This window comes from Erpetoichthys calabaricus, chromosome 17, assembly GCF_900747795.2.
Source record: "Erpetoichthys calabaricus chromosome 17, fErpCal1.3, whole genome shotgun sequence".
In the NCBI taxonomy this organism is placed as follows: Eukaryota; Metazoa; Chordata; class Cladistia; order Polypteriformes; family Polypteridae; genus Erpetoichthys; species Erpetoichthys calabaricus.
The window spans coordinates 298,779-317,487 of record NC_041410.2 but is presented as its reverse complement, the minus strand read 5'-3'; the positions used below and the strand labels follow the sequence as shown (position 1 = coordinate 317,487).

The 18,709-nt window shown below is 42.8% G+C and overlaps 1 protein-coding gene across 3 annotated transcripts in view; it reads right to left on the bottom strand.

Moving 5' to 3' along the window:
• Positions 1 to 4,867: 4,867 nt before the first annotated feature.
• dyrk1b (dual-specificity tyrosine-(Y)-phosphorylation regulated kinase 1B) overlaps positions 4,868 to 18,709 on the bottom strand; it is a 105,276-nt gene continuing 91,434 nt past the window's right edge. For 2 of the 3 annotated variants that reach the window (XM_028822874.2, XM_028822872.2), the window contains exons 7-11: positions 17,569 to 17,715; positions 16,794 to 16,955; positions 9,643 to 9,946; positions 8,506 to 8,609; positions 4,868 to 6,159 (exon numbers count right to left, since the gene is read on the bottom strand). In XM_028822874.2, the coding sequence (XP_028678707.1) occupies positions 5,533 to 6,159; positions 8,506 to 8,609; positions 9,643 to 9,946; positions 16,794 to 16,955; positions 17,569 to 17,715 (1,344 nt within the window). In that variant the 3' untranslated portion in view covers positions 4,868 to 5,532. The remainder of the gene's footprint in view (positions 6,160 to 8,505; positions 8,610 to 9,642; positions 9,947 to 16,793; positions 16,956 to 17,568; positions 17,716 to 18,709) is intronic. The other variant, XM_028822873.2, reaches the window with a different exon arrangement.

Here is an 18,709-nt window from a genome sequence, read left to right as displayed (position 1 = left end):
CCCTCACATCGGTGGGCTCGAGTTTAGGCCTCGTTACTTTTAGGTACAGAGGGTGACAAAACAGAATGAGGGACAGCTGCCATCTGTGACTTGGGTCTCAGAGATCCATGGCACTGGGTTGAAATCCCGTCCCAGTTACCTCCTGGACTTCTTCTCTATGTATGCCCTGTGGTGAGCTGGCATCCAGTTCAGGCTGTGCTCCTGCCTTGTGCCCGGCGCTGCTCTAATGGTCCCCAACAAAACCTTCGGTTCTCAGTTGGGTGGCATGATGCTGGCATTCTCAGAAGTTGGTGGCCCCCGCTGATGCCCATCTGACCACGGACAGACTGGCGCCATGTCTAGGCCGTTGGCAGCCTGGAGCTGGGTCCCCATAAACAGGTTTGAAATGGTGGTGTTGTTCAGACTAAGCACACTGAGCTGAGCCCAGCCATGGCATCATCTGTGCCACTTTATCCTGCTGGTTTGACAGAACCCTGGTCAGGGTGACTCGGTCATGCCAAGTAATACGCTGGGAAGACCCCAAAGCCACTTCACCTGCCAGCCATACGGCTTCACGATAACCGGGCATCATCTGTCAAAACACGAAGCACCAAGTCTGCATCAGAAGTCGAGTGCCAGGGTCCGGTACCCTCGTGTCATCAGGTCCGGCTCTGAACTCTTTCTCTACTGCCCTTGAACTGCCAATGCATTAGCTATGAAGTGCGCCAACAGTGAGGACATCCCACATGGGCAGGCCCGGCAAACCCACCGAGATGCCACCAACACAGTATGGCCACTTCTAGGGACACTTGAGAGTGACGGACCACTAAGCTCCACTCTGACCGTATGCCCCCAGAACACAGACTCCCTGCTGACCCTCAGGAGTGCCAACGGGCTTGTGTACCAGATGAGTGTCACGGGTTCGGCAATCGCCGTCTCCCCCCCCCCCCCCATACAGGTGGGCTGCGGTTTCCCATCAAAGTCTTCATCCAGCCGGCGTCTCAACTCCTCAACAATGTAAAGGATGAGCTCTCCTAGCCCCGCCCACCCAAATGCTACACACGCCTCTAGTCCCGCCCATCGGGTCTGCGTGTGCCCACTTGTGCTTTACGATGGACTGGTGACCCGTCCTGGCTTGGTCACTGCTGCTGTGGCAAAAAAAAACAACATTCACGCAAAGGTGGACACCACAGAGGGGCTCAACGACATGACCAAGGACAACCACCGAGCTGGCGTCCGCTGTTAGGTGGCACAAGTCCAAGTGGGCAGAGCTTTACTACTCGCTCTACACGAGCTTAGCCACCCTAACAGAGCTGGACCATGAAAGGCACCATATAACAACTGAGCCCTCGAGACCGAGGCAATCCACTGAACTGTCCTCTTTGATCCAACGACAACGTGTCCAGCTTTGTGTGACATCCACCTTCAGGCCCCCCCGATGTCACACGCGCCTCTTCATCCATTCACGGAAGTAAAAGGAGAAGAAATCAAAAAATTGACATCAAAGTTGAGCATCACCTCAAGGGACTTTGGGGTGGCTGGCCGTCAAATGCAAAAAGTCGAGGACCTCGAGTAACTCGCGTCAATGTCACTGTAGGATCAAAGGTCACCAGCAGACCCTCAGACAAAAGGCCACCTGTCTCAAGTGGTGGACACCCTCACCTCACCTCACTTCAAGTCCTCGGCTATCAATTTGAAATTCATGTCCCGGGCCTCAGGTGTTAATGACATTAAAATGCGTGGAGACCACCAGAAGGCTTCCCTTTAGCATGGTGAGCAGTGACCACCACGTCCACCTCACATTACCTCCTGCCCACCCAGAGCCACAAAGGCACAGGAGATGCAGGACCAAAGCAGACAGGCCGGACCACCTTGAAAGGTCCGCAAACAAAACGAACGGCCGGACTGGACGCCAAACAACAAACATGTGCCTTTGAAATGGGGGACGCTTCGTGAAGGTGGTCTGTCTGCCAACAGTTTAAATGGAAAGCAGCTTTGTGGCTCGCCAAGTGACACACAGGACATCAAAAGGTGGCACTTAGCTTCACGTTCAAACGCCTTCAGACTACTGGGGTGACGAGACCCCACGACCCTCATGAGAAGAGGCCAGCAAGCCCACCAGTATCAACACAGGCTGGGAGTCCAAATGCCAAGGTGAACTCTCTGCCCCACCGCCCACCTGGGGGGGTTGGGGGTTCCTGGCTTTTTGTCAGGCTGCTTCCACCATCCTGGTTACCTGGCCATGGTAAGCTGGCACAGCACTGCCTTGTGCCCCATCAGTGGCCTGGATGAAACTCAATTTGAATTTATTTCAGTCATTTGCCACCCAGCTAAAAGCACACGCAATGCCAGCTGTCGTCTCGAGTCCCGTCGAGCTCTTCCTTGCACGTGGTGATCACATGTGCCACTAAACCCAACACAGACACGGGACTTGCACTTCAATGCTTCAGCCACAACGTTCTGGAAGCTTCCACTCCCCCACAAAGTTCCCATCAATGCTCGTCACCTGCTTCACACCTTTGCCTTGATAATCAAGGTGGGCAATGCCACAGACTACAATGGAGAGAGTAAAATGGTGGACAAAGCCGCCAACCCAGTTGCCACTGGCACGCCTGAGACAGTTTGACAGACGGGCATCGCCAAAAGAAATCAGACACCCCTTTGAAATGGTAAACCGACGCTCCTCCACTTCTTGTTCTCGCCCGTCCTCTCACGTGTGGCAGTGGTGATTCTGCTCAAAATGGCATCGAACGTCTTTCACAAACGGCATGAAACAGCACAGCAGTCCTCGTTGTGCTCCCTTTGGTCACATCCAGTGGTACCCACGCCCATCTGAATGGAGCTGCAGGTGAACGTTGCCTTTGTGGCCCACTCCATCATCACACACGTCAAGCATCGACAGACCTGAACGACCACTGCGCCAATCAAATTGAATCCATGAGGCGTCCTTCTCCAACATGGCGAACGGCAGCAATTCACACTCACCGTCTACACGCTTCTGTCCTCTGTGGCTTCATCGTGAAGAACAAACGTTCAAGATGTCATAAACTGTCCCCAAAACCCAGCTTTGGGCACACGTACCACGTCTTGGGCTCGATGCACAAAGTCCTGTGCATTTCACGTCATACACCATAGCAGAATGCAAAGGTGGGCATGTCAATGGCTGGCAGTCTCGGGGTCAAAGAAGGTGGTCTTCACCTGACAATTAGAACGCACAGCCACTTGCACCTACTTTACTGTGCCCTGCCTGGCACCATGCACTCAAATTCTTACTAGCGTGTGCTGATCAACATGAAACACAATGTCACGACTAACGACAGACATGACAGGCAACACACAGAGACGGAAAAAAGGTGAAAGGAACCATCTGCACGTTCAAAAAGGACCTGATGAGGCGCCACACGACAGGCTGGGCTTCAAACTAAGAAGTGGCAGGTCAGGGCATGGGGGCAGAATTGGTGCGAGGAACCTCTTCGAGTGGCGACCAGCAGGGGGCAGTGCTGGGGCCGCTGCTATTTTTAATAAATATTAAGAACAAGCGGGTGAAGTCTGCAGATGATGCCAAGATATGCGGATTGGCAGATAACCAAGAATTCATTGAATCATCACAGAGGGACTGGCACGGGCAGATTTGTGGACGATAAAGTTTAACGTCAGTCACTGTAAAGAAGTACATACGTGAGGTCTGAATACACAACGGCAGATCAGCAAGCCGAGAGACCACCTCGTGAGAAGACTTAGTGGTCACTTGACGCCATCAACTGTCGGACAGAAGGCTACCAGAATGTCAGCTTATATAGCGCCATGATGCGTGCAGTGCAGCTTTAGAAGACACTGGCGAGGCCGCAGCGGGGGTCCTGGGTGCAGCTTTAGTTTCCAGGCTACGAAAAGTCCAGAGAGGAGCAACTCGGCTGACTCCAGGGGGCAAGTAACAAAGACAGGGCCCACCAAACGACGTCTGAAGTGTTAAAGGGCTCCTTTGTTTTTAAGAACACGGCTGGGAAGAGAACCACAGCCATGTGGGGTGTGCCAGTCTGTGCCCGCTCTTCTGGGCCTGCTCTTGCCCATGTTGCTGTTACGCTCCAGTCTCTTCTTCGTGTTAATCGCCCTGACTAATGAGAGCTGTGTAAAGACGCTCGACTCGTGGAGGGCGAGGTCACCAAAGCCTGGCGTCGGGTCCTCCTCAACATGGAACACGGCAGCAGCGTCACGCACGGGAAGATCCTTACCTGGTAAGATTCAGACTTCTTTACCCGAAAGATCTCAGCAGACAAAGAGAACCACCTGAAAGGCCGAGTGGTCAAGTCAGTGAATGACCGGGGGGCTCTGTGCGCGGACCCAAGCCACAGACGAGCATTAAAGGGCACAAGAAAAACAGCAAACACAGGCAGCTTTTTTTTTCTTTTTTGTTAAATAGTAATAAATACATGAGATGCAGTGGTTCTTTATATTTTTAAGCAGGAGGGTTAAAAAGTTTCTTTTGTATGTTTGTTTAGCAGCAATCCTGACATTTTTGAGTGGATTTAGCAGCCTAGAAAAAGAGATAAGAGAGGCAGAGAATGCTGAAACAGGAATCAACACTCACAGAGTGCTGACGTGGACTGGGGCTCAGAAAACGAGAAAGAACACAGGAGGGCATCTGTGAACGCTGCAGTGACAACAGAGGAGGCGGCCAAGGGGCCCAAGATCATTAAAATCCCTACGTCCCTCCTCTCAAATGACAAGGGAGACAAGCGAGCACAATTTGGCCTGTAGCTACAAACCAGACTTGAACCTTCCAGAGTCAGAGTCAGGGCAAGACTGCAACAGACAGCAGCAAGAGACAGAACGACAGGGAGAGAAGAACGATGGATGGACAGACAGAGAATATAAACCGGAAGCATTTGGGTGTCTTTCTTGAGAAATGTTTCTTTTTTGTTTTCCTTTGACACGGTTCATGGTGGCAGATTCCTCCTTCCTTTACATGTAAGCCAGTGTGTAGCAAGAACTTTTAAAACATAGAAAATAATAAACAATAAAATTAAATGGGAGAAGTCCCAGAGTTTGTTTTCCTTTGTTGTTTTTTGGAGGAAACGAAAACGAAAAAAAAAACAAAAAAAAAAAACAAAAGAAAAATTAAAATTGAAACAAAAATTAAAACCCCACTCACTGCCTTTTGTCCTCTTTAAGTTTGTTTCTCCCCACACGCAGGTCTTGCATACCTCATGTAGTGATTATTAATAAATTAACAATTTACAATTAAACACCTAGACTTCAGGAAAAAATAATCAGGTTCCATTCACCTTGCGGAAACCCAGATTCCAACCCATTTCACGTTTATTCCTAAATTCTCGCCAACCCCCTTCTTTAAACAAAACAAAATAAAATAAAAATAATAAAAATTATAATAAAACAAACCTATAAACTCCCCTCTCCTCCTCCTCCTCCTCCTCCCCCGAGAAGATTCTCTTCATGTCCCCCGCCCATGCAAACAAAACTTCTGCTTCTGTTTGTCTTGTTTCACGTTTGTTTCGTCATTATATTGTATGGCTTTTTGCATTTGTTCAAGATTCATCAAGAGCTCGCAGCCGTACTCTGTGGGGGTCCGCTGCCACACACCGTTAGCATGACCGATTCTTCCGAGTCAGGGCGATTGCTACGAGGCTGCCCTGTCAAAGAGGGGCCACTACCCTGTGGGTTGTTGTTGCTACTACTAGGATATGGAGGGTAGTTGAGCCCTGAGCTGGCAACTACAGTGTCCTGGGGGGGGGCTACTACCGTCCTAGTCCGGAAGGCGGAGAGACCCAGATGCAAGTTGGAAGAGCCATACTGGCTGGAGTCCAAGCTGGAGGGCAGGTTGGAGGCCGGGTGATGAATGGAAGACGGTGCCAGGTGGTGGTGGTGTGTGAGGTTCAGTTCAATGGCATCTGGGAGTTGCGGAGAAGAGATCGGCATCAGCTGTTGCTGCTGTTGTCGGTGCTGGAGCTGCCGACCATTACCGTGATGACCGTAAATGGCGTGAGGGTGGTGGGGTTCGATGATCCCTCCTCCTCCTCCTCCGCTGCCAGCGAGGACACTGGAGTAGTGGCGAGGCTGCTGGTTGGTGGCAGTCTTGTGCAGGAGCAGTTGAGGATAAGCATCGCTGTTGGTGATGGGGCCATCCCCTCCAGGCCAGAGTCGCATCTGCTGCTGTGTCAGTGCCTGAGTGGGAGAGAAAAAGAAAAGAAGCAGAGTCTGAATAACGGATCAGCGGCAGGGCAGCTCGAATGATAACAAGCCATACGGAATTAGTAAAAGACATTGTGCCATCGCCAACTGATTGGTGACTTACACCTTTACTCATTTTTATGTAAAAACAAGTGTATACTGTTGTTTTGATCCCCATAGTGTATCTACATACATACATACATACACACACACACACACACATATTATATATATATATATTTTTTTTTTTTAAGTTGCATCCAGCAATGGCTAAAATGTACATGCAGAGGCCCTTGGGACGGAATGATCACAGCAGCAGGTGGGCAGCCTGTTAACAGGCCTAGCTGTCCAAAGCCACCAGGACTCTGACTCTGTCTTTGACTTTCTCTGCTGTGACTGCCCATGGACACCCTTTGTTTTCAATAATTAATGAATGGACGGACAATGCCAGGCTCCAGTTGTGTTGATCAGTTTCAAAGTACTCTGATTTCATGTTTGTGTTCTTAGTCTTTGTGTGTACTCACTGGGTCTTCACTAGTTTGTACTGTGCTTAACAACTTGCCGCAGCACTATACACAAATCAACTGAAATACCAGAAAACATCAAGCAGGCTATTATTACAAGGATTTGTATTTTGTCTTTTGCAGTACATTAAGATTCAAGTCTGAAATATATGAACTTGGTCAACTGCGCCACAATCGGGAGCACACAGTGCTTTCCTGCACTGCTGTTGGAGTTACACAACAGTCTGTGTCGACAGAGACGGCCCACAGTCCCCGAGTGGAGGATCTCTTACAGAGGAGCTTGTAGAAAAGCCACGTGTGTCCATCCATCGCTCCTGCCCTGACTGACCATAACCTACAGGCCACAAGAGCCTCACAGTCATCACTGCACGCGGCTCTCTATTTAGTATTGCTATTCTGACATGTACAAGATGGTTTAGTTATACTGTGAGCATGTGACAAACTGTCCATTAACCTCACTTTAAAAGTTATAAAGGCAAATACCATTTAAGTCAAAGTGTAAATAAAGCATACACTAGGAGTAAAGAATAAAAACGTACAACAGCTAACAACCACACTGTACATTTCACAACAACAACGTGCAAGCGCCATATCCAGGACTGCCTCCATTGCCATCTCTGGCCCTCATAACCCAGAAATGTATTTGACAGGTTAAACTGATGGACGGACAGTTAAGCCAAATGAGAAACCTCTGCCATTGTGATACACTGCCAGGGCCATGCAGGGGTGACATTTCATTTAAAACCAAGCTATTGCAACTACTTGAGTGAAACTTGAGGAGAAAGGAGTTTGGTACTTAAACAAAATAAATCAGTTTAGGCTGTTATTTAAATAATGCATAGTCCATTATCCTATTGAAAGCTTCTGCTCAAAATGCGTAGTATGGTTGTACCTCTTTCACTTCCTAGGAGATTCCCAGATCCTCAGGACACCATGTCTATTGCAATTAAAGAGCTCAACTCAAAATAAAATCACCACAAATGCATTTCCCCCTCTAACTGATACATAAACACTGAGACGTTACCATCGAACACTACAAAGACTGTTGGTGTTTAAATACAGCACATTGAACTGAATTGGACAGACGAGTGCGTATTTGTCACTTTTGGGGTAATCAGTGGTCATCTGACCACAGAAAATACACAACTGGTTTTGACGTGGCACAGTTGGTAGGTGAGGTGGGACGGTCCAGCTGAAGGGGCGATACTGTGTATGTCAAGGCAAACACTTGGATCATTCAAACAGGGGGACTCGCTTCATTCATTTATCTAAATCAGACTACCATTGACTTTCTGAATAAGGTGCACATCACTAGGAAACTGTAGGCCTCACCGCAGCACCATAAAGGGTAATTATTAGCAAGGTGTTGGGCTTTTTGATACTAATGTAGAAGTATTCACTTCATAACTTCATGTATGAGGTGTAACAACTTCAACTCCTGGAATGGCCAGGTAGTGTTGCCCATGTGCTGCCTTGAGGGTTCATCTGGTGTAATCAAACAAATTAATCTACTGGTCTTCACCCCCAATTCTTTGGTCTTAACAACAATACTTAAAAGCAACACATCTTTTTTAGGACAATAATATTTGAATATACAGGCACTGCATATACATGGAAAAATATAAATAATTAAAAAGAACCATATGGAACTTGTAAAATTGAATTTTAATCTGATTCATACAAAAATACAGAGGAAAAAATACAGAACAGAGGGAAAAGTTAAGTGAAAACTGAGCATAAATAGGTACATTTCATCACACAAAACACAATGCAGTATACAGGGCTATAGTGACATTAAAAAGAATGACATCTATACCTGAGGACTTTGCATCTCATAATCCGTATGGGTAACAGCGCTATTGTAGTATCGATTACTGTACCGATAATTTCGGTTATCATTGGAAGAACCACTAGATCCACCTGCAATAAAAGGTTTAAAACGTTATTTCTGTTGCCATCTGAATCCATCACACCTGCCTTTTCACGATAAGCTAAACAGACAGAAAGACATTAAATACTTGTTGGGAGAAGGGAACAACCTACAGATTTTTAAGCAATCAAAGAAAGTTTACCAGAGTGCATCAAAATGAAAACAGGCCAAACATCTTTGAGGTTCTACTACGATGTAAATAAATATAAGCACCAATCTTACAGTGGCGGTGACTAAAACAGGGCAGCTAAAACCAAATTAATGATTTGGATTTGGGGAAAAAAAGAATTACATTTTTTCCAGGAGATATTCTACATGTTGTACTTAAATTTCATAGGGGCCAATAACAGAGACCAGGAGCTGGAAGACTACCAAATTTGTGTCGAATCAGTGCCTGGGAAGCACACAAAAATATTCATTCTTAAGGCCAGCCTCAATCAAAAGAGACCTGCAGACAACAGTCCTGAGGCCTCAGACACCACCAATAGGGCTCAGACCACTCTTTAAGGTTGACATTTGTGGTTCAAAGGCAATCGTCACTTCATTCACTTTGCACCTTAATACTGTATATTCCAGGCACAGTGAGGCTGCCTTACATCACAAGACGTCTCCAAGCATAAGCAAAAAAGTGCCCAATTAAAGACAATCCTCAAATAGGTAGCTAAAACTACATTAGTTGGACCTTCAGATGCTTACATTAATTATCAAGCTAGGCGAAGGTTCAGTTTGCAAAAGTGTAAAAAGATGGAGGACAGCGGATAAGCTGGGTGATGAGGAAAACAAAGAAGCCAAGTTGAGTGAGGTCTTGGGAGTCACAGAGCAGGTAGGGTGGGCTACTCTTAGAACACCGACAACGGCTATGCAGGACAAGCCTTGGACCTGCACAGCCATTAGTGACCAGTAAGCATATGCGAAGTATGGCTGTGAAACGGCACAGACAAATGTCAGAAACATTTGGTCACTATGTGTATTTCAAACAACATTGTGAATAGCAAACAGTAGAAAACTTCAGCTCTTACTCACCTGAACTGGAGACAGAACTGGTTGTACTAGTAGAGTGGCTGTGGTCCATGGCAGGACTTGTTGAGGTGCTACTGCTAGTGTTTGTCCCTTCGTCGGTTGTCTTCTTGAAGAAGTTATGCTGCAGTGCATAGAAGGGTGTAATGCGCGTTTTAGGGTCATAGTCCAACATGCGCAGAATAAGGTCCTTAAATTTCAGGTAGTCACAAGGAGCATGACCCTGCTCCCCTGCTCTCCGACCCCCAGGGCCTCCTGTCTCCACCCCAAGTATCTCATGCAGCCGACGTGTAGCTGGTAACTTGTACTCCTACACAGCAAAACAAGTACAGCTAGTTAGTGGAGGAGCCTCAGCTAAAAAGACATCACCACAAAGCTCCAGTTAGGCACTTTTAGAAGATTCCTGACAGCACAACAGAAGACATCAAAAACAAAACGTCATCAACTTGTCTTCCTATCTATACAGGAAAAAAAGGCAATGTTGTAAGCAAATGTTACATTTAAAAAGTGCTTTGAAAGAACTGAAAATGGTGATGAGCTTAAGGGAATGCACATCACTTGATCAGGCACTGAAAGATGAGTAGAACACAAAGTAATCAAGTTGAAAATGATCATTCGTGAAACCTTGTCCATGAGAAATCGAATAAATTCTAATCAGTCAAAGCTTTCTGGAGGCAGTGGCATCACAACAGCAGGTGGCAAGTGAAACAGGCTACAACGAGCCACGACTGCAGGCATACCCAGGCCATGAATTCGTTTAATTGGAACCTTGTCTGGGATGTTTGACATCTTCCACATGGGTACCATATGCAGTACCGGGACTGAAGAAGAAGGGTATATGTAAATGATGAAGTAAATGCCATTTTAAATCAGAAAATGTACTCAAATAAAGCTCTGGACAAGCTTCAGAAGTGGGTGAAGCCTTGGGAAATGCACTTTAATGTAGGAAACAAGAGGAACGATAATTATAAATTATTAAATAAATATAAAGATTTTATAGGAAGCCACCACTGAAAAAGATTTAGAGGTTTATGTTGATTGTCTAAGCAGTGTGTCAAATTGATTAAAAAGGCAAATAAAGCGTTGGGTCATACTGTTGAAACTGTTAATATAAATCAAGGAATGTTATGTAAAGGATGGTAAAGAAACTACCTTGCAGCTTGTGGGTCAGAATAGCACTGAACTCTGGAAAATGTTCTTAAACACCTGAAACAGCCAATTAAGCAACGCTGTTTACCTCCATCATGTGACTCTGTTGACCTCTCACCCTGTTCAAGTCTGTTTTTATAATACTTGCAGAATTGTCTACGTCCTCTACACACTAGACAGTACAATAAAATTTATATTTACATGGGATCAAATAAGATCTATGCTTCAAATAACAATTATGCAAATTTCCTTAAAAATGCATTTGTTTCTTTTCATTAACAAAGGTCTTATCTGAAAGCAAGCCCACTGAAATGAATTTGTAATTTATGTCACAAGTTGTGTGAGTGCAAGGTGTACTGTCTGTCAGGACAGGCACTGGAGGACGAATAATGATGTTCTGTCCAAAAAAGAAATCTGAAAATGACCACCAATCGAACAAAACAACTCAACATCAAATAAAAAGAAAATGCACACAATGAAAATTATGGTAAACCAGGAAATTAAAGTTAACATATACTGATAAATTTAAAAATGTTCAGCCCTTTAATGTACTTAAAAGATGGCCCAGTAGGACTGTCGAGCCATTTTAGATTTAATGTACTTAAAGAAGAGTCAAGACAAATTCTGTATCTTACTGATGCCTCCAAATAAGATAAAACCAGACTACCGCAGAGTAATGGAGATACATTTATAAATTAAAAAAACGTGACTTTTACTTAGCATGTGCAACCCCAAAGTATGCATATTACTAACAAGACAAGATTTGATTAGTGAAGCAAGGATGTGGAAAAACAGAGAAGAATGAGCTAAAAACAAACATTGGAGACACAAAGTGATACCAAAAATGTGACAAGAGTCGGCGGTGCCTTCAGAATCCCTTTAGTAATGGAGACACAGGGACCTACCTGGGAGTCCTCAACCTCTACTCAGTGTGGCCTCCAATAGGCCAATCTCATGTTAACTTACAAGGGGTTTACAGGCCACACCACCTTCTTGATATTCTATAGAAACTAAGCAAACAAACGAATCTGACATCAAACATTAAACTGATTGTAAGAACCAAGCTTGGAAAGTTAAACGTTCATTATCTTCACTTCATGCTTTTTTAACTCAATTGCATGCTCTTTGAACGAGAAGTTCAGAGCTTCTATGTCCAGAGTCTAAAGTGGCACCCAAGTTCAGTCCCTGCACACTTTTATCTTAACCAATTTAACAATCCAGACATCGTTCTTACTTTTGAATGACCTTTGGTCAGTTCAGTGCGAGACCTGTGATGTCACCAATCTGCTCAAGTTACACAGCATTGATCACATATACGTCATGAGATGTATACCACACTAGCGGGGCCTTGCCTACATACAGTATTGTGGGTGTAGTTTTAGTCTCCATATTACAGAAAGATACAGCAGCGCAGAAAGTGGAAAGAAATCCTTAACATTTTCATTTTAGGTACAGGAGATTTAGGGGTCAAAATTATGAAAGGGATGAGTGGGGCGGATTCCAGATATTACTTTCAAAGGAGTTTTTATTCAAAAAGACTATAAGGGCACAGAAGTAAATGTGTCAAAGGAAAATTTCACACAAACATTGGAAAAAGTTCAACCACAATCACATGGTGTAGTGACCAAGCAGTGCTGTGGTGTCCTTCAAAACTTAACTGCATGTTCTTTACAAGAGAAACTGGCTGGCCTTACTGGAACGAAGCGCCAGTTCCTGTCAAAAATACTGAACAATTATGATAAACCACATAATTTAACACAATAATAAAAAATTATATCCTGTAAAATGAAAAGTTGCATTTCTATGATGGTGATGACAAACAATACATGCGATCTTCCAGTTAACTGTATGGGGGTGGGGTGGGGGGTTGCGGTGAGGTAAAAAACACTCTGATTTCATTTAGGGCCGATCATTAGAAACAAAACAAGCATTTCACAAGTACTGCGTAATACTACACGAACACTAACACGTAATGCTATATCAGTTAGACATTACTGTCTCTGAATATACAGTGGAGACATGCACGTAAAATAAAATACATAATTTGCTATTTACCACTACCTTGTTTCTGCATAACCCCCTTAACACACTAACAGGGGACTGACACATGTCATCACTGACAGGTTATGGAGACAAGTGGATGGCTACTTTTCTTCATTTTTGGAAAATATAAGTCCAGTGTATTTCTATTTGCAAACCAGTGTTAATTGAAATGAAAAATACTGAAAATGGAATGAAAACTAAATAAAACGAGGTCTTTACCCTTAACTACGCGCACCATTTACCATCTCAAAAGTACTTGCGTGGTGTACTTTATGCCCCAGTGTTAAAATGGCTACTTATATGCACGCTGTGAGGTCGTAATAAAATAGTACAATACATTTAAATTGTACCCGTTTTGAATGTAATTTAATACTATATGACTGAATAGTATGACACAGTCTAGGACTGTCTGAAAATAAACCCTATCAACTTCTCCAGTGCTATTCGTCACCGGTCACACTTTCATCCACTGCAGGACTTGCACAAGGATCACATTTCAGTTCAGTTGTCGAATGTTCTTTGCAGACAAAGTCATTGCACGATGAATATCTCATCGTTGTCATACATACTTAAGTGCCCGGCACGGTGTAACAAATCCACCATACAGAACTTGTGACCGTGCATCCACTCATGAAACCAGCTGAGGGCACACTGGAGGGAAGCCACTGTGACACTGGACTTGTAGTGAATCAAGCTGAGGATAGACGGCGATGCTGCCAGTAGGTTCAAATAAAAGGACGTTGGACAAAAATAACTGAGATTGGTGTACAAAATACACCAGCGTGAGTAGTTAAGGATTAATGACGAAAACTAAGATGAATTCTTTTAAAATCATTGTTGACGAAAACAAAAAAAAAAAAATGAAAATGTTACAAACAGACAAGTGGACGATGAGCAATGTGAAGCTCTGTGCACATCTCTATTACACATGACATGGTCCTCCAACAAATAGGAAGCATGCATGCAGTGGTGCAATTTTAAAAACTTGCTTGCATGCTAATAATTGGGTAACATTAGTTTGGGCGCCATCAGGAAACTATCACGTCAAACCAGAATCCTGCTCAGCACTACTCCGCTATGTGGGCGAAAAAAGCAGTCAGGAATATGGACTAACTTTAATTACAACACTGACAAAAATAAAACCCAATGTAAGCCACGTGGAGTGAAGATCATGGGAAAGAACACCACAAACCTGAAGAAGCTCATCCTGAGATTCATGCCAAGGTATGTGACGTTATCGGGGTGGTGACTTGCCTGACGCCAATACTGTTATCTCTGGCTCTTGTTCACCCTGCTAATACTAATGCATCAGGTACGTCAGTTTATTTTAGATGTGCTGTTAGTTGGCTGGTCACAAGAACTGATACTTTAATGCTGTGTGTTTGAGAATTTCAGCGTGCAATTATGCTTATTAATGAAGAAAAATGCCAACACAGACACACACAGGGTTTAACCCTTTATGAGTTACTTAAGAAGCTTGGAGAGTGCAGTCAGATGTGCTTGTGTTACACATTTGTTACAGCAGATTAAATGACGGGGGAATTAATGGCTTTTAATACAGTGTCCTGCACAGTCCAGATAAAGGAACAGAAGCTTCGCATTCCTTCTGTGATGGCGATGAGCATGTCTCAGTCCATTTTGGAATTGGTGTGATGTGAGACACTTTGGCTCTTTTACAAGAGTTCTGAGATTCATGTCAAAAATTGGACTTGTCCTTTAAATGTTACTAATGTTTTTTATGTTCCTCTTTAGTGAGTTTTTTAATAAGCTAATGATGCAAACATAAATCTTACAATAGCAATGTTGCAAACCTAACAGAGTGATTCTCTGACAAGCCGGATTTTAAAAATAATTTGTTACAAAAACAGCTTTTAAGGGTTCGTTTAAATGTAAGTATCCTAAATTATTTTGGAATTCCCCATTCAACAGTACAGATATAATAATGTTTGAATTTTTATTTTTTAGTATTTTAAGCTGTATTTTTCAGATAATACATTTAAAATGGGCACACGGTCAGATAAATTAAGACAGTCCATGATGATCTCATTCTCTATAAACCCTATGCTGAAATGCCCCCCAAGATTATAACATCACCCTATTTATTGTTATACTAGAGGGTCTCTATGACTACCACACATTAAAATTCAAGTCCTGCATTGTATTTTGATATTTATGAATTAGCCACTACTAGTTTACTGAAATGACTTGATGGATAGATCACTATTTTAAATCTGCTGTTAGCTTTAGTGTTTAAAGCTGTTACTGTGCTCTCACTGTCATAGTTGTGAAAGAGAAATCACATTTGCTGCCATATCTTTTTGCTGTATGAAAGATGCATTTTCTACATTAAAAATGGTTAAATCATATTTGCTGGAAGGTTCTTTTAATGTTGAACGACCTTGTCTTTTTCTGTGAGAAAGATTACATGCATGTTGCTTGGTCCAGGCTTTTCTGGTAAAATCGTATAGCAGCATAACTAAGGCATGTTGACGGCCAGAAAACTGTGATGAGAGCGAAGAGCTGCCATTATCTGACCAAGAGCTTTCGGAGTAAATCCTTTGCATGTCTACTCTACATTTGAAGTTCGATATCACTACATGTGGTTTGGCTCGTTAGTGTACATGTTAGTAGAATAGTTTAGAGGTAAGTGTATATTCTGTGCATATTCATACGTTAAACAAGATATCCGTCTGATTTGGACTGTCTGACTGATTTACTTTTACTTGACTAAAATGAATGTCCAATTTGTCGACTAAAAACTAACAATAATTAAATGACTAAAATGCAATTTAGTTGTAAGACTACGACTAAAACTAAATCAAAATGTCTTGTCAAAGTTAACACTGTTGCAAATGCAGTGTACACATTTGACTCCATTCAGGTACTTCTCCTGTGCGTCTTGCCAAAACAATATTTAGAATTATGGCTAGGTATGAAACACAACCCTTTATCCTATTGCATTTTTACACACTCGGGTACTCTTAAGTACATAAAAAGTTTGAATTGTCCTAACATCAGCTGCAGAGGACACAGTTAAGCAACACAAGAGAAGAGATATTGTAGATTACAAAGATGACAGAATGGAGCTGCCAGGTCCTCACTTGACACTCAACAGTAAGACAACATGGATGGATATAAACAAACCTCTTTCTTTAAAAAAAAGCCCTAATTCAAAATATGGTGTCTGTTTAAAAAAATTGGAATAAGTAACTGGTGACATCTCCTTTAGCAGAAATGACTTCAAAAATGTTTTGTATGCCTGTTGATCAACTACGAATAAAATATCTTTGCCCAGTTCAGCCCACTGATGCCATAACATGTCAATTAGATCGGCTCCTTGCCCATTCCAAAGCATATCATTTCTTCTGCTGATCTTCTTACAATTGTTGCAGTTCTGTCTGTGAAACATCTCCTCAATGACACATGCTGATACAGTCCAGAATGCATTTCTGCTTTAGCGATTCTAAGCTGACCACACACACACACACACATATATATATAAACTATTATAAACCCCAAGACCCTGCTACCCAGTTGGGATGAGCTTGTTCTGTTGGGTTCTGTTTTTCAACAATGTGACAAAGTTCCACTTTAATCTCATTCATCTAATATCCTACTGGATCATCCACATGGTATGATGGGTGACAATATTTTTTGAAGAGAGCAGAGGTTTCCTCTTGGCAGCCTGCCATTCATTTGACTCTGGTTTAGAAATTCTCTTATGTGAACTTAGGCAATGGGATTAACCAATGTACATCAATGCGTAATTCAATTTGACTTTTTCTTGCACTCATCAATATAATTGAGTGTTACCAAATAAACCGACTTTTGTTTAGAAAGCTGAAGAAGCAAAAAGGAAACCACTGACTAAGGGAAAAACAACATGTGCAGCAACAACTTTTTTTCCACATGAATTGGGGCATGGTTGAATGGAAGAAAAATAGTAGCCGTAAGTTTTTACTCACAGAGGGAGACGGATAAAGTACCTTCTTTATGTCCTTATTCTTTTTGACTGTCCAAAGCCCATCAGACAGCTTGTCAAAATACTTCCTTGCTTTAGGGGCCTGATCGAGCATGTGAGATGGTGGAATTCCCAAAACTTCTACTATTTTATTCATCTGATCAACCTGTGCAGTTAGAAATTGGAAAAAGACAAAGTTAAATAAACAAGATCAGACTGTGTCTACAGTGGCAGACAGCGGTGAATGAGCAGAGCATCCTAGAAGTCATTTCTCATAACTGTTATGTATTTAGAGAATATTAAACCAGTTCCTCAACGCCAAGACCTTCAATTAATGTGGATATGGTTGTCAGTGATGAAAGGAGCTACACATAAAATTATTTTTGTATGAAGGCAGTCATTTTCTAACCTGCTTATTACTGAAGAGTGTAACAAGGGGGTGCTGGAGCCCATCCCAGCAAACACAGGGCAAAAGGCAGGAATAATCCTGTGGACAGGATGCCAGTCCATCGCAGGGTGAATACACACACACACCAGCCACACACTCAGGCCAATTTAGAATTGCCAATTCACCTAACCTGCATGTCTTTGGACTGTGGTGGCACCTGGAGGAAACCCACACAGACATGGGGAGAACATGCAAACTCCACGCAGGGAAGACTGAGGTCTCCTTACTGCAAGGCAACAGCGCTACCACTGTGCCACGGTGCCAAGTTTTCATTAGTTCAAAAAGCAGCACTGCCACAATGCTTCATTGCATTAACAGTACCAAACCGTACCTCATTTGAGCCACTGAAAAGGGGCTCTCCTGTGTGCATTTCCACCAAGATACAGCCAAGGGACCACATGTCAATTGCCAGGTCGTATGGCATTCCCAGGAGCACCTCTGGAGAGCGATAAAATCTGCTTTGGATGTATTGATAGATCTGAAATACAAATAAGCTAATAATTTATTCTTTTAACATTTACTTCGTTTACTGAATATAAAATGTTAAAGGAAACAGAAAACAACAGGAATCTGAGTGGACAGACAAGAAAACAAGCAATATTAGTTAACTAAATCTGTGTGATATACAAATGTTCTGCTTCTGCTTAGTTTTACAATAAAAATGTGTTCATTCTTAAGACATACTTTGCTCTTACAAACATTAAAACTAGATACGGTTTTCAGACACCGAATCTTACAAGTGACTTTTACAGGTGACATGAACCATTCTGCTCAGACTTTGCACAACTAGGACACGCATGACCAGATTGATGCCATGATTCCGGGTAGATTTTAAAACATTCTGTAAGTTGTTTGCAAACTGAGTACCTTTATCTGAAAAGCAGGCCATGAGCTGTACTGACCACAGCCACACTTTTATTTTAGCGTTTTGTATCCTGTTCCTTTTCACTTACTTTTTACTTCCTCCTTTACATAGTATAGAGAAAGTACAGGAGTGGTGAGAAAAATTCTACCTCAAGATTCTGATGAATCTTAACGTTTTAGACTTTGAAAATACCATTTTTAAAATGATGTCTGCCTGAGTGTAAACACGATAACTTGAAAACGCTTCGACCTGGTCAACTGCTTAATATCAAAAATAAGGAATCCTGTCGACTTTTGGGCCACTTCCAGCAACTGGCAGTGGTACTTTAGCTGACTACTTTTGCAAATTTTCAAGTAAACTATGGTTATAATTACAGACATATGATTCAACTTTTGTAAAGATGTTTATAATGATAAATATCAAACAGATAGGAAATTTGAGAAAAATTACTCAACCGGAAGTGGTATATTATTTAAACAACCATCCAAATTTTTTGTACCATGGAAACATAAATGTGTACATGACATTAAAAACTGTATTCAATAACACGCATATTCTTTTAATAACCATTATTAATTTTATTTTAATTTATAAATCATCAGTTTAT